Raw genomic sequence first — 16,323 nt, forward strand, 5'->3', positions numbered from 1 at the left:
TATCTTGTACGCCTTAAACTTATTTGCCTGCACACCAAAAAACGCTAGGAAAAAAAGCGCGACAGGAAAAGTCTGGGTTTCCGTTCACATGAACTATTATTCTTTATTTTATTTTTTTTATCAGTTTCATCAAGACGCGTGGCTATGCCAAATGAAACAAACCGCCTTGTTGCGCAACCATGCTTTCAGCGTTTCTTTCCGCGCGTGTTTGTTTTTCTCCACTGCTACTAGAGGGCGCACGGAGCTCGGCATCGAGAAAGCGGAAACTCGTACTAGCGATCCTTTCAAAATAAAAACGTGAGCTTTTTTTTTTTTTTTTTTTTTTACTTTCTTTCAGAGCGAGCCTGGGTGAGACCTCTGAAACAGTTTCAGTGTGTAAATTCCCCGTTTCTAATACGAAATGGGTAAATAGATTTATTAAGATGAATATGATATGTTGCTGTATAGAGATTAGCTAGCTAAGGGCACATCATAACCTGTACAGGAACCATGGCAACAGGAGCCGAGATAACCTAGCTGACTATCCGCTATTAAAAAAAATTGCTATTAAAAACTTAAAAGCCATCCTGAAGGCCCGTGCTTCTGGTATAGTCGATAAAATGGAATAAATTCTTCTGTGAGCTCTATTTAAAACATTTTGTTTTGGCGGTAACAAACAGGAAGAGTGCTGTTTTTTTCTAGCTAGCTTTTTTTTTTAGTGGGCGCTAAAGCGGAATGGAGGAGGACTTTATGGGATGGGAACAGACGAGTGTGTCCCGGTGTTTCCAGCTCCTGATAGTTTACTGCGGCGGAGCAGAGCATACTGTCAGAGGGGTTTTGCAGAGCTCATGACGACTAGCAGACAGACGAGCCAGCGGGACACGAGAGAGCGGCGGGGGGCTGGAAAATGGGAGCGGTGAAGTGAAAAAAAGCAGCCGAAAAGCGGACTGCCTGGATGGAAGGCACCAAAGTAAGTTCCTGGAAACACAGAGTAATGAGAAAAGTAACAAAGTCGCGTTTTCCCCTCTTCTTTTTTACCCTCTCCCTTCTTCGTCTGCTTATTTTTTGTCTTCCAAGCTGTTAAATGTTGTCGGACAGAGAGCCCTGAGCAGAGGAGGGTGAGACATCTGGCCAGCTCAGATTTCACGTTTGCCTCTGTTTAAGAAACCGCCCCTGGTGTCCCGACTGACCCGACCGGGCTCTTGCGTGTCGTTAGCTCATGTTGTCCGGACACAGAGGGAGAAATAAACTTTATGGTGCTTGTCTACTGTAAACGATGCGCGCTGAGGTGGCACGCAGAGCTGCAGTGACAGCTGAGAGGGGCGGGGTTGGCAATAAAAGTATGTAAACTGTTCTTGGAAATGAGCATGTGAGGGTTTTTTTTTTTCAAGTTATTCTAGTGTATTTAAGCAAAAGAACCCCCAACCCACCCCACCCCCAGCTCTGCCACGTACAGCTGCAGGAAATTTGATCTGCAGACAGAGGTGTCCGTGCAGTGCGTGGGTACCCGCCTCCCCTCTCGCAAGGCATGGCACGATGGTTTAAGTTGTGGCAATGCTGACCGAGCTGCGAGCGTTTGGTCGGCTTTTTACGATGAAAAAGAGGAAGAGAAACTCTGACATTGACACAAAGCCATAAATGAGAGAGAAGAGGATATATAGATGAAAATAGAAGCAAATAAAAGCTCTGCACTCACATTTTCTTCACATTTACTGATGCAGTCCAAATCCCCTCCTTTGAGCTTGACCGATATTTTTTTTGGAGCCGATATTGATTATGTCCCCTCCAACAATACTGTCATTGTTAAATCGGTGAGTATTCTTTATTTTTATTTTTTTTCTATATATAAACAAAAAATGAACAAACAGTATATTGAAGTTGCATTAGAAAGATGGAAATGATTGGGCTAGTGCTGGGGAAATATTGGCCTATTTGACAGATTTCAGCTTCAGGCCAAAACAAGATTAAATCTGGACAGTGTTGGAGACACTTGGCCTCAGGATGGGCAATTCAAGCAACAGTACTGTTTGGCCAACAGTGCACAGTTGTAGCAGAGTTTGGGGTTTTTATGCTAGCGCTACCCAGTAGTAAGGTTTGTGCTAGATCGCCTATTTGTTATTATTAGTAATTTTTTTCTCAAAATTCCTTTGCTGTAATTGTGTTTGGCTTTGCCTGTTTTTCCTCTTTGTGTTTTCATCTTCTTCTTTTGGTTATGGCTCATCTGCCTCCATCTCACCCTGTCCTTAGCATCCTCTTCTGGCACACCAACCCTTTGCATGTCCTCCTGCATGGTTGTACTATTTGTATAGCAGCAACAAATCCACAGGCGGTATCAAAGGCGTAGCCTTTTAGGTTTGTGAAATTCCATACTGACGTTATTGTTCTAGGTTTTTTTTTTTCTTTTTTTTTTTAAATTTCTTTATTCATTATTGCCATCTTCTGGCACTATAGAGGTGTTATATCTTATCAGGCACAGGTAATGTGATGCAGTGAATTCAACTTTTTGTAGCACTTTTTTAATCACACTGACAGCTAAAAGCAGTAAAAGCACTACAAAAAGACCTTGTGATGTGGTGACCTGTTGGGGGGAAAAGGGGTAGCAGCTTAAATTACCTTCTCCAAATAGTCAGGATGGTCTAGGAGAGGATACCACCTGCGGAGTACATGCAGGGGGGGAGTTATCTGGTGTTTTTTTGTTTTCCTCCATATTTGTGTTATCAAATATCAAACCGACCTTGTAAGGAGCTGGCAGGATAAAGACTATTTTAGTGTTTAGTACCTGCTTAGTCAAGTGATGTAAACCTATGAAAACTGCAGAATGACACTACTTCTAAACTACCCAGAGTTAATCTTTCCTGGTTGAATGGTCTGAAACTAACTGACTGATGTCTCAGGCAGCTAGTTTTGGCTACAGTACTAGATTACTATTACTGCCGCATGGCTATGTAAGCAGCATTTTCATGCTGTACCTGCTGATGATTATTCTAGCAGCCTTGTAAACTTTTTGGTAATTTCTACTAATATATGTGTATAAAATGATCACATACTACAATTACCTGTGTAAAGAGTGTTACTTTTATTCAGGCCATCCAGATAAACATCCAGCGAGTTATTTTTATTCTGAAGTACTGTCCTGCTAGCTTTTCAGAGTGCATTGGGACGAATGTGATTAGTCTCTTTGCCTCAGATTTTATTTATTCGCCAGAACTGCTGGCGTTTCATTGGCACCTAATTGTTTTAAAACACTTAAGCAGTGCTAGTTTAATTCAAACTTCTCGTCTCCACCTCATTGTCATGCATTAATTTGGCTTAAAAGGATTAGTGCAGCATCCATCTTCTAATTACACACTTTTTAGTCTTCAGCTTGAAGATTAAATTGGGACAGAGAAGTCTCAGTGACATAACGAATACATCAGAGCACCGGAGGATGCTAAACACATTGGGGGCTCAAAGAGGTCTGACTCTTTTAAATGGGAGGGCTAAACAGAGACATAGTTAGATAAGTAACGCTTTAAAATGTGCCTGCAGTATATTTGTATTCTACAAATTTGGTTACATTTAGATAAAGAAGACACAGTAGAAGATCTTTTATTTGAACTTACACAAGGATTTTGCTTGCAGGCAAATAAAAGCGATGCTTTTCGATTGACTTTTGACACATTTATCTGATAAGTCTGATCACACTACAGCAAATTGAGCAACACTGTGATAATATTTTGCAAAACTCTGCATGTAGCTTGCAAAGATAAGATTGATCCCATAAAAATAATCACTGTGCATGTGTTCATATATAACTAATGGCTGATAAATCCTCAGGGACCAGCAGAGGTTAATGTGCGGCTTTCACGGGATGAAGAGGTGTGAGAAGACCTCTGAAAGCGAGAACATGTCGGAGGCTGATTTCACAGTCCTTTGCCAATTGCCCTCTCAGGGGGGCTTTTGTAGCTCGTGCTGCTGTTGGATAATTGCAGCAGTTAGAATGTGTCTGATCTGGAGGCGCTGCCTGCAGTGGTTTGCTGTTAGCTGAGATTTATTGGCAAGAAGCTGGGAAGCACACCTGGCGCAGAAAGTTCAGCACTAATGCAGAGGGTGCAAACAGTGGAGGAGGGGGAGAAGGGTTGATGAAAGTGGCTGGATAACCACAGAAGTGACAAACTGCTGAAGAGCACTTGGTTTTACAGTTTTCCACATATAGGCTACGTCCACACTAGCCCGGATAGATTGGAAAATGGCGTTTTCGTTTGAAAGCGCTCTGCATCCACACTAGCGTTTTCAGTCATTTTCACAGAGTTGTGCGTCCACATTGAAATGGCCGAAAACGCTTACGTTCCAGCATTGCGCATGCGTGAAACACAAGAAGATTCGGCCTGCCTCATTTCTGTCTGCCGTTTATTTACTTTCTGGCTCGTTGAAACGTCGTGGCAAAACGTCGAGGAAAAGCACCGAGTTTTTTAAATGGACTAACAATGAGGTGGAGTTGTTGCTGCAAGTAACACAAAAGTACAAAGTTGCAAAAGAGTGAGAATTAGATTATTTGAAGCATGTACAAACTGATATCAATCTTTAATAGGGCTGTCAAAATTGAGAGAAAACAAAACAACTGCTGTATAATGCCCTCCGCTATCTTTGTTGAATTGGTCACATGACTGCATCACATGACTAAAATGCGTCATCATTTTCGAAAGTCTCCATTTTCGTGGTCAATACTGCGACGCGAAGCACCGTCTTCAAGTGTATTTGTTTTCGAGAGCGTTTTCAAAACGCAGTCTCAGTGTGGACGGGAGGCCAAAACGGAGAGAAAACGATGAGAAAATGATTTTCAAACGAAAACGCATTAGTGTGGACGTAGCCATAGTCTGCCTATAGCTTTCCTCTCTGTAGTTCCAGGTTGGGGTGAAGTAAAAGTTCTGTGTCCGTGTGCCTACGTAGAGCCTACATCTAGGGGTGTTCAATGTGCTCCTGTAAACTCATAAAAAAAAAAACCTGTGTAATTGAGCTTATTGGATAAAAAAAACATTGAATATCAAAAATACAGTATGAAAAGCACAGACGGTGGCAGCAGTGCTTTCATTGCTTCTAACACTCACTTGAGGACTTTGTGTTCAGGGCTCGCAAAATCGCTAGCCCGACGTCCTGGGGCTAGCGATTTTTCCAGTCGGGCTACCAAAATCTAACTCAGCAATGCCCGTCGGGCTATCGTAGGAAGGAAAATATATGTATATGCTTTTGCATTCTTTCGCCAATGTAGCTGAGTAATTATGCCATTGGCATCGATGAGCCACTGTCAATATGTGACATATTGAAATCGCGTTTGAATTTGCGCTTGCTTTTTGCTTTCACTTTCATTTTGCGATCGCGCGAACGGTGTGTAGAGAGCAGCAGTACTGATTGGTGAGTGACGATTAATTGCGCACCAATTCCTCTGACATCGTCTTATCACTGATTAGCTTACTATTCAAACACGACAAGTGAAATCTCTCGCAGCAAGCTTAAACATGTGAGAGGTTGAGTGCGCAAAGAATCGCTGAGCGTTATGTGAGTGTGTGTGTAAAAGCAGGAGGATTTAAGCTGGTATTTTAGTTCTGCTCAGCCAAATAAGACAGGTCAGGGTGAAGAAGGGGCAGCCAAAGAAAAGCCTTCCGCAAAACGGAAAAGTTATGACAAATCAGACTATGAGGCAAAAAGAAAGCGCAGCTTTTTTGGTTTCATGGACAAAAGAATTTCTGTGGCTGGAATATGACAAGCTAAATAACATGATGTTCTGCCAGGTGTGTTGTGAGTTTCATTTGATTTCTGAGTCGACAAGCGCCTTTGTTACTGGGACCAGTAATTTTAAGAAAGACCCCATCAGAACTCATGAGAAATGCATTATTGCCCAGTCTGCAGTATCTTTCCCAGAACAAACAGCAATTGGGGAAAAAAAAACATACTAAAACTAAACCAAGCACAACAAGAACTCCTGAAAAAGCTGTTTAGAACAGCGTGCTATATTGCAAAGAGTGAACTACCTTTGGCAAAATTTATCAGTCTTTGCAAACTTCAAAAAGCAAATGGCCTAGATCTTGGTTCCACTTACTTCTTACCCGTGACTTCAGTGGAAATTTCAGATTGAGGATCTGACACAGACTGATTCATGTTCTACACAGTTCTTACAAGTTCATAGAAATTTCTGTTCAATTTGAACCAAGTATTTGAGTTGATGGTTGTAATTTTTATACAGTTGCTGTGATTTGTATTTTAACAATTTTTTTGATTAACTTTTGTTTCCGTTACAATATTATACTTTAATGTATAATATTGTAAAGGAAACAAAACATAAAAAAATAGCTTTCTTTTTTATTCGGGCTACTTAAATTTATTTTGGGCTACCAAAAACTGAAGAATGCCTGCCCAAAGGGCTACCAGAGATTTTGAAATTTTGCGAGCCTTGGTGTTATAACCTCACTGTTCTTCACGCCTGGCTGGTGAACCAGCAACAGCACAAGCACGAGTAGCCCACAGACTGGTTGTACCACTTACTTTGGTCACTGCCTCCATCTGACAACAGACCAAGGTCATTTTAGTTAACTAAAACTGGATGTGAAAAACATTTTAGGTAACTAAAATAAATATAAAAGACCTTTTGAAAAAAATTAAAATAAACTGAAAGGATTCTGTGAACTACAAAAATTTGGAAGAAATATCCTTAAATTTGATCAAAACTTGATTTATGAGACATTCATGGACTTGCATTTTGAGACTTTAGAAGTCTACAAGACTGAGAGTCAACTGCTTTCATTTTTTTTTTGTAATACCTGTGCTGAAATCTTGCCTCTGACGTATGTCCTCCATACAATCATAAATAATAAAAACTAAATCCAATTCTGAAACTGATAGAAACTAGCTCTCTATGGTCTGCTAACCAGTGTTAATGAATTTTGATTTGGTTTTAGTCCTAGTCTTATTTTCCTTGATATTAAATGTGAATTGTGTCCTTATCTATGCTCTTCTCTTCCGCCCACACATGGGTGGAGCCAGCTGTACCATTTCCCATTTAAAAAAAAAAGAAAATAAATAATGTTCTGATTGGATTTTGTATCTCCAAAATATTTTTATCTAGTTTTTATTTGATGACAAAAGTGTCGTACATTTCATCACAGTTTTTTTTCAGTTTTTTTATTGTGTTCATCTGGGGGAAAAAAGCCATTGATAAAAATTGTTAGTTGTGAAAGTAAACAGTGTTTGCTAATGCACTTCAACTGGAAAATCAGTAGACCTAAGCCATTCTTTATGACAATCAGTTTTCATACATAAGATTTTAAATGTAGACTCAGAGAGATCTTTCTTCAATGAATTCATTAGCGGCTGTGGCTTAGGAGGTAAATTGTCTACCAATTGGAAAGTTGGATGATCAAATTTGTGGCTACTTGCGTCTGAACTGTTGAACTGTTGGGCAAAATACTGAACTCCCAAGTTGCTCCTGATGCATCTATGTGAGTGTGTGTGATTGGCTGAATGAGCCTTTTAGTTTTAAAAAAAAAAGTTGCATGTGAACTGTGCTGCTTGTAAAGAACTCAGCGTTCCAACATGTCCCTTCATGTCTGGTCAAAATGTGCAGCTCGGGGGACGTACACAGTCCGCACTTGGAACGCACAGTCACGGCTTTCTATCGCTTTTACAGATTAACCAATAGCAGTGTGTACAGGGGTCAAAACAGCAAAACACTGCACAGAGGTGAGCGGCTTTGGCTGAGCAGACTTTGAGGCACGCATATGTTAAACAGCAAGTAATGTGTAACCACGCTCCTCACGCTCATACGTAATGTAAGGGGAATACATTTGAACTCTTTCTAGGTGTTACTGAAAATACATTTTGCCTTTTTTGGAAAGCCTTAAAATTAAATGCATTCATACTGAATGTTGTGCTCTTGGTAATGTCCAATAAAAAAGTGGAACTTCTAAGAGTTTTTTTTTTTTTTAAATTTGTAACAGCATGACAGTTATTCTAGTTTACTTATTTAAAAACAGGAGGGCAAGGGTGTAATTTTCTCATAGCTATACTGGTGCAAAGCTGCAGGTTTTATCTTTTAACACATACTCTTCTGTGTAACGCATGCAACAACTTCACCATGACTTTTCACTTCTAACTATTACACAACTCTTAACCTCTGACCATTTTCTGTTTGTGAGTGTGTGTTGTGTGTGTGAGTATACTTCTTGCCTTAGTTGAACTGCGTGACTAGACACTGTTAAGCTCCCATTCATTCCGATACACGCAGAGGGAGCACACAAGAGCTGAATATAGGTATGACTGGCTATTCTCTGGTTAGGTCTTGGTTCAGTTTTGCATTATATTTATTGGATGATTATATATTATTCTGCAATTTATTCTCTTTTTAAAGCTTTTTAAAATTGTGGAGCAATTTTTAAATTTCAGTCATTTCATTTATAAAGTTTCTTTCCGTATTTGCTGTGCTTTACAGTGCAGTCACATTTCATTTCAAATAGCATTTCAGAAGGAGAAATTGTTTCTGACTGTGTCTTCTTAATACACCGAGGCTCAGAGGATGTGGGCACATCTCTCTTATTTTTTTTTCTCCCTAATTTCAAAATGGATCAAAGATTTACGATACACTCAGTTTTATAACTATGCGTATGCATTCTAGTGAGTTGACTAAGAAAGTGCAAATGAACTCATTGATCAAAGAAATTAGGTCACACCCATTGGGAAGCCAAAAGAGAGAGGGAGAGAGACAGAGAAGGGGGAAATTGGGGCTACTCAAGTTGCACAAATAAAAGCGTAAAGTCTTTTTCTCAGAGCTATACAAAAGCCTTCACAGCTCCTCAAATTTCTAAAATCCAGGTACTCTGTTCGGTAGTTCAGGCAAGGTTGGATTTGATGGTGAGTGAGAGGTGCAGTTTCTCCAGATGGCAACTGTGCCCAGGAACCGTTTTTAACCTGGCAGGCAGGAGTGTTGTTAAGAGGGCTTTTAATGTAAATAGTGAATTTGTTCTCTCTCCAGAGAATAATGGCTCTCTTGCTGTGGCTCGGTCTCTCGCTGCTGGCAGACGCCCAGTCCAGCGCCGTTAAGAACTGCCATCCTGGTTGCCACTGTGAAGTGGAAAGCTTTGGTCTGTTCGACAGCTTCAGCTTGACCAAAGTGGACTGCCGAGGGCTGGGACCCAGCTCCTCCATGCCCATACCAATCCCACTGGACACTGCTCACTTGGACCTGTCCTCCAATGAAATGGGCCCACTCAGTGACACCATGTTGGCTGGTCCAGGCTACACCACCCTCATCAGTTTGGACCTCAGCAGCAACCACATTACAAAGGTAAGTAATTTAAATAACTCCTATATATGTCCTTGACCCACTAAAGACTAAACTTTCACTGGTGGTTTTTCAGGCATTTGGGTTCTTTTTACTGTTTTTTTTTTTTTTTTTAATTGTTTTGTTTTTGTCATTTGCTGTGTTGTTTTCGGTGTTATTTGTCCAGATTTTGATGTGGCATCTTGCCTGGGATTACCGTAATGACCCTTATATCACTGAAAAGCACAGAGTTGCTGCTTTCAGGAGCCATTGGAAGTTTTGTTATTGCGCCAGTAGTTCAAGAGTTACAATAGTTGGACCTAAAAGTTTAACCTAAACCCATCGAGCGCGCCAATGCTCCATATGGGAGTATTATAGTACTAGTGTAATAATTTTCTGGTACAGTGCTGTAAAAAAAAGTATTTTCCCCATTCCTGATTTCTTATTTTTTCTTTCAGATCATCAAACAAATTTTAATATTAGTAAAATATAACCAGGGTAAATACAAAATGAAGTTTTTAAATGAATGTTTCTTAAGGAAAAAAAAAAGCTGTCCAAAGCTACCTGGCTTTGCGTGACAAGGGATTTGTCCCCTGTTAAATCATGATTTGCCAAAGATTAACCATATATTTAGAAAGCTGAGTTTAATTTCACTAGCCACACCCATACCTGATAACTGCTAGTCCTGTTGAATCAAGAAATCTGTTAAATAAAAGCTGTCTGAAAAGTAGGCTAAAGGATCTCAGAAAGCAACACATTATAATCACTATCTAAAGAAACTGAGAAACAGTTACAGACACCTGTCGGTCTGAAAGGGGTTACTAAGCTGTTTTTAAGGCTTTGGGATCCCAGTGAACCATACTGGTAGCCATTCTCCATAAGTGGAGAAAACTTGGAACAGTGGTGGTGACCACTTTATATCTAGAGCACTTCCATAACTCATCCAGGAGATCACAAAGGAACCCAGAACAACATCTAAGGAACTGCAGGCTTCACTTGCCTCAGTTAAGATCAGAGTTCATGATTTAACAATAAAGAAAGAGACTGGGCAGAAGTGCATCCATGGGAGAGTTCCAAGGAGAAAGCCACTGGTGACCATAAACAACGACACAAAGGCTTGTTTCACATTTGCCAAAAACATGTTGATGATCCCGAGGACTTGGAAAAATATTCTGTGGACTGACGAAGGAAGAGCTGAACTTTGTGGAAAGTCTTGTTATATCTGCACAAACCTAACACAGCATTTCATAAAAAGTACATCATATCAACAGTTGGTAGTAGTGTTATGGTCTGGGGCTGCTTTGCTGCTTCAGGACCTGGACGACTTGCCGTAATCAGTTACAGCAAGCATGAATTCTGCTCGTTACCAGAAAATCCTGAAGTTCAAACACACTTGTGTTATGCAGCAGGGCAATAATCTGAAACACACCAGCAAGTCAGCCTCTAAATGGCTAAAAACAAAACAAAATGAAGGTTTTTGGTCTAGTCAAAGCACAAGTCTGGACCTAAACCTTCATGTCAAGTTATAGAGGTGAGCAAATGAATACAGATAAAAACATTTCCAGAAGTGGTGTTTGTTTATTCTGTATGGGCATGCTACTTTTGTAAATATAAATTTCTTGTTCTTGTGTAATAAAAACACAAATGTTCTAATTGTCAAGCAGTTCGAGACTATTTGAAACATAGGTATGAATAGTAGATTCCATTTCTGCTCAAATCTTACACACCTTGCCCTTAATGTAACCTGCTCACCACTTAATGACGCATAGGTTATTGGGCGTGAAGTTTTGCATTCCTTACTATCCTAAAGTTGTGTTTTTTTCCCCCTCATGGTCAGGAATTTTACTTGTGCTATTATTACACTTTTCTCTAGCATATTAATTTTTTATGCCTTTTTTTAAACAAAGATTTATAACTTGGGCTGAATCTGCAGTGTTTTGTAAATTCTACCAGCTTATTCTCACTTAGATTCAGACATACGCAGCTCAGACCTGCTCCCTACTGCCAGCTAGTTTGGAGTGTTATCTCCAAATACTCTAAAGGACAAATCATTAAATTATATATCAAGTTTTTACAAGGACACAAAATTGATGGAGTCTGATACACAGAGCGGAGTGTTGAGAGAGATAGACAAAGCCAGTTAAAACCTTTTTCACAGTTCACTGGACCGCTAATGGAGCACAATGGACATGCAGGTCTGTAGCTAACACCTCTGCTAGCGTCAGAGAAAACAGCTCAAGTATTTCCCCTTTCTGGTCCCATTATGGTGCAAGCTCCACCAGTCTCACAAAATAAATGAAAATATTTACTTGCAGCTTATTGCTCAATGTTTATTCTTTCTTTTTATCTTTGTTAACTTGTTTCCTTCCTTCATACATCCAGATAAGCCCCAGCGCACTGTCCAAGCTGCGTTATCTGGAGTCTTTGGATCTGAGCCACAACAGCTTGGAGAGCCTCTCGCCGAGCTGTTTCTCTGGGCTCCCCCTGGTTGAAGTTGACCTCAGCCACAACAGCTTCCGGGAGTTTGACTTGGAGGTGTTTGCTTCCAAGGTTCACGGTGAACCTGTTAGTGTGGATCTGTCTCAAAACAAGCTTGTTTCAGTCTCTGCTGCTTTGTACGGCCGAGTTTTACACATCCAGAGCTTAACTCTGTCGTCAAACCAGCTGTCAAGCGTGCCGAGCCTGGCGGGACTTCTTCTGAGGTATCTCAATCTGGATGGAAACCCTATCAGACAAATCACAGAGGAAGCCTTTGCTCAGCTGAAAGATCTGGTTTATTTATCTCTGAGTGGCCTCCCCGAACTCGAGCACATCAGGCCAATGAGCTTCAAAGGTCTCCAGAGCCTGCAAGTTCTGGATCTCTCAAACAACCCGAAGCTCAAAAGCCTGAGCCCCACAGTGTTTAGTGGGCTAGACTCTCTGCAGGAGCTGAATTTGACCGGTTCTGGCGTAGCATCCTTGCCAGCTAACATGCTGACCCATCTGCCCAGCATTAAGAGTATCACACTGGGACGAAACAACCATTGCTGGAGGACCCAGAAACAGGGACTGTTCCACCGGCAGATGGGGCAGGTCCAGCATAACGAGGTGCTGACCTGTAACACAGACGGCATTGTGCTGTGAGACCATATCTGAGGGAATGGACTGCTTCTTGGAGCCTTGATACCAGAGCTGTGCCTTTATTTGCTTAGAGATGAAAACACTTTTATTTGTGTGTGTGTGTGTGTGTGTTGCTCTTATTAAGTCACAGGGATATTTTGGAGTGTCCTTTGAACATCTAAGGTAGCCTTCATGAAGTATCATACATGCTGTATCTTTTTAAAACGCAGTCTCTTTTTATGTAGCACATTTTCTTTAAAATGCAGTGTTGTCTAAACTGGTAGAGAACCTGTCATGAAGTCACAACTTAAGCAATGTTTATACATTACTTAAAGTACTGGAGTGTACTTCATGTACACTCAAGGGATTTTACACCACACCACTGCATTTCTTTGTAAATTTGCTGGTGTAGTTTGAGCGGTATGCAAATGTCCACTCATATATTGCTTCTCATTAGCTTTTAATGGATATCCTAGCTTAGTAATGACCAAATGAACAAAAAAGGACAAAAAAAGCCAAAAAATATAAGCACCATACTTTGCTGAAGTGACATAACTGCCGGTATGAAAAAAGACGAAAAAGACAGGAACACTGTGGGAAGGCAGCCCACTCTTCAGTCGGTGCAGCCCAGAGTTGCTGCTGAATCTGTGGAGAGGAACTCCACAGGTTTTCTGTGGTTGAGATCATTGCTCATTGGCATCTTGTCTGGCGGTCCGCCCTGCCTCTGTCATTCTAATGGGACGATCATGGTCAGGTTGCCCCAGATGGGATTTTTTCCAAACCTATGATGGCTTTTTATAGGGTTGGGTGTGTTTGATAGAGGAGTGGCCATCTGGGGTACTTTGGGTAAAGGCATTGTGACACTCTTTGCTAAAAATAAAATGTTGGGAATTATCAAAAAAGCAACCCCACAATAGAGAAAAACTCTTCCCAAATTGGGCCAAAAGTAGAGTGGTGTGTTATTAAATCCCTTGAGTGTGCTTCAAAGCGGACCACATTACGATTTAATTGCACTTATTAGATTTGCGGTATTGTTTTATAATAATGCACTTAAACCTTTGGAAAATATCATTCCTTCAAAGCGTTGCTGAGAACGACAGCACCGAGGGACTTTTGTTGACCAGTGACCACTAAGATTTTTCATGTGACATTGAATGTGACGCTTGACAGAAAAGGTTAGGGGAGGGTTTTCTTTAGAAGACTGATACCACTCTTATTTTTTAGAATGAAGTTTATCTTTGCTCAAAGACTGGAAGCAGAGAAAGCAGCCTAGCTCTGTTGGAAGAACCAGCTTTCCACCGACGAGCCACCGGTACCTGATCCGAAAACTGGTTCCACGCACTCCCACCGAAATGAGACTGATGCCAAGCAAAACTGCTTTTCTTACCGCTGTTGATGATATCAGATGCTACAAATTCTTAGATGATTCACAGATTCTGTCAGTATCCCACAGATTATTGCTCAACTATTCCTGCGTAGCACTAACGATCTCCAGCGCTCAAACCTATTTAATCGTCAGCTGGTGATTAAGAATCACAAGCACCATCATTGCAGCACTTGAAGTAGGGTTTATTTAACATGTCCTTGCCTGCTTTGCTTATTCCATGGAAACACAGTCCACCTACAAGAGATACAACCGTTCATTTGCTGGATTTTCTCACTTTTTTCTACAGAACCAGGCTGTCTTCGTATAACCCTGTATTCAGTCTTAATGTTAAGCCACGCCAACAGTGGCTGCTGGTTAACGCAAGTATTTCACACAAAAACAACTCCCCCAAAAAACATTGAACTCTAGAATCCAGGGAGCAGATTCCTTTAAGTGCGTGGGAAACAAAGTCAAGTCTTGTTACACATGCTGAGGGTAAAATTCTTTTCCTTGTTACACCCACAAAATGACCATTTCATTACTTGATTTTTGTGTTTGCTTGTTTGTTTGTTTGTTTGTTTTTTGTGCCCATTGAGCCCGAGCTGAACTGTTCCTCTCCACAGCTACACTACAAAACAGGACATAAGCGTCCTCGACCGTGCAGACCTGGAGTCGCTGTGACTCCCACGTTGTCCTCCAGCTGAGCGGGATGGGTTTCATAGCAGATTGGCTCATATCCAGTATTATTATCACTTGTTATCACATACTTGGTGATGAAACGATGCCGGTATGTGTTAATGTTTAAACATCGAGCAGCGCTGTGCTTACCTTGGCATTCCTGTGGCATTCAGTGCAGCCTCAAGACTGCACATTAGGGTTTTATTGATGTCTGCAATCTGTAAAGGCGCGATATTTGAAAGCAAATCCAGTCTTTTCAGTTTAAGTGGAGGAAAGATTAGCAGAGACTTTATATTTGTATGTATGTAACTATGCTGTATATAACTTTATATAAAATCTGACTATTCTTACATCCTTTGACTGCTTTAATTCTTTGTGACGTAAGAATGGGAACAATTATTCTGTGTGCCGGCCGAGGAAATGAAACACATTCAAAACTGAACCATATGCGGGGAAATATTGTGTCAGTGTCTGCGCCGCATTTAACATTTTGCTCAGAAATCCAGTTTTTCATAGAAAGTGTGTGCAATATGTGCCTGACTCACAGCAAAGGGTGTGTCTCTGCAGGACACGAGGGAAAGCTTAGATCTCTGCGGTTTGTGTTGCTTTCACAACTCAGAAACTTTATGTACACGCATGCACAGACACATACGGGCACGCTCGTGCTCCTGAATAGCTTTTAAAGAAATAAAAAAAATAAAAAAAATAAAAAATTGGGACACGCACAAAGGTTTGTCAGGCTTATATGCCACAGTGCGCTGGTAACCTGCCAAGGAGGTGACAGCGAAGGACCCGAGCTGAGAAAGGAGAAAAAGGGGGAAAGAGAAGTGGGTATCCGACACGGCAGCTTGCAGATTTTCTGTGTGTCTGTGTGTGTGTTTGGCAACAAGTGGTATCCAAGATGGAAAAACGTTACACTGTGTTCTGTGACACTTTGTTTAAACTACAAGAAAAAACAAAAACAAAGGGGGAAGAAAAGTGACTAATTAACGGATTTTCAGAGATTGCATCAGAGGCTGACCACATGTGTTACATCTTGAAAAATGAGCTGGAGAATACAGAGGGTTTATGGGTAAGTTTGCTTATGTCATGCAGTTCTAACTTGTGAGTGGGACCCTCGGTGGATTGATCCCACAGCACAAAACATTTCCAGATGTTTTTTTTTCTTCTTTTTTTCCCTGTCTTGTGTGATGCAGTGTTGTGTTTATACCTAAGGAAGCAATTAAAAAAAGAAAAACAAAGCAATCCCAGCTGTATTCAGTAGTGGCACAATAGCTTTCAGAAAATCTCCCTTTGGTTCTATAATCATAACACTTATTTTAAGCATATAATCCAGTGTCCAGAAATGTTTGTGTGAAGTGTAATAACATGTTTAAGAGTGAAAATATGAATAAGACCTTGAGCACAAAGCTATCCTGGATGGAGACCATGTGTCCGTTTACACATTCCACCGGACGCCTAACAATGTTCCTCTGTGTCTTCAGGGGCATGCACAGATGTGTTGAAAAGGAGCAGAAATGAGCTGTCATGACATCTGTAAGATACATCACAGACTAGTACATCCTTGTCTCAGAAGGAAATGCACAGTGGAACATATGCTGCTTATTAATGCAAATAATCAGCCAGTGACACGACAGGAACTCAGCGCATGAAGTTCACGAAGTTTACACGGCGTTATCAAAACTGGACAGTAAAGGAATAGAAAAATGTTGCCCGGCCTGATGAGTCTGCAGTTTCTGCTGCGGCGTTCAAAGAGCATGAAAGCCTGGATCCATCCTGCCTTGTATCAGCAGTTCAGACTGCTAGCGGTGGTTTTTGGACCCTTTGGTACCAACTGAGCAATGTGTAAAAGTCACAGCCAGACAGTATTGATGTTGACCATGTCCATCCCCTTTATGACCACAGTGTACTC

The 16,323-nt window shown here is 40.9% G+C and overlaps 1 protein-coding gene across 4 annotated transcripts; it reads left to right on the top strand.

Annotated features, from left to right (window-relative positions):
• The first annotated feature begins 502 nt into the window (after window positions 1-502).
• tsku (tsukushi small leucine rich proteoglycan homolog (Xenopus laevis)) lies at window positions 503-15,652 on the top strand. 4 transcript variants are annotated; one of them, XM_085130581.1, is made up of 3 exons: window positions 503-1,790; window positions 8,981-9,292; window positions 11,651-15,652. In XM_085130581.1, exons 1-3 carry the CDS (start codon window positions 1,641-1,643, stop codon window positions 12,389-12,391), a joined length of 1,203 nt encoding a protein of 400 aa, XP_084986707.1. In that variant the 5' UTR covers window positions 503-1,640; the 3' UTR covers window positions 12,392-15,652. The 4 variants fall into 4 exon arrangements, with proteins under 4 accessions (XP_084986707.1, XP_084986708.1, XP_084986710.1 ...); XM_085130582.1 differs by having other exon boundaries at window positions 503-949; XM_085130584.1 differs by lacking the exon at window positions 503-1,790 and adding an exon at window positions 6,650-8,262.
• The last annotated feature ends 671 nt before the right edge of the window (window positions 15,653-16,323 follow it).

Source organism: Neolamprologus multifasciatus, chromosome 14 (genome assembly GCF_963576455.1).
Source record: "Neolamprologus multifasciatus chromosome 14, fNeoMul1.2, whole genome shotgun sequence".
Classification (NCBI taxonomy): domain Eukaryota; kingdom Metazoa; phylum Chordata; class Actinopteri; order Cichliformes; family Cichlidae; genus Neolamprologus; species Neolamprologus multifasciatus.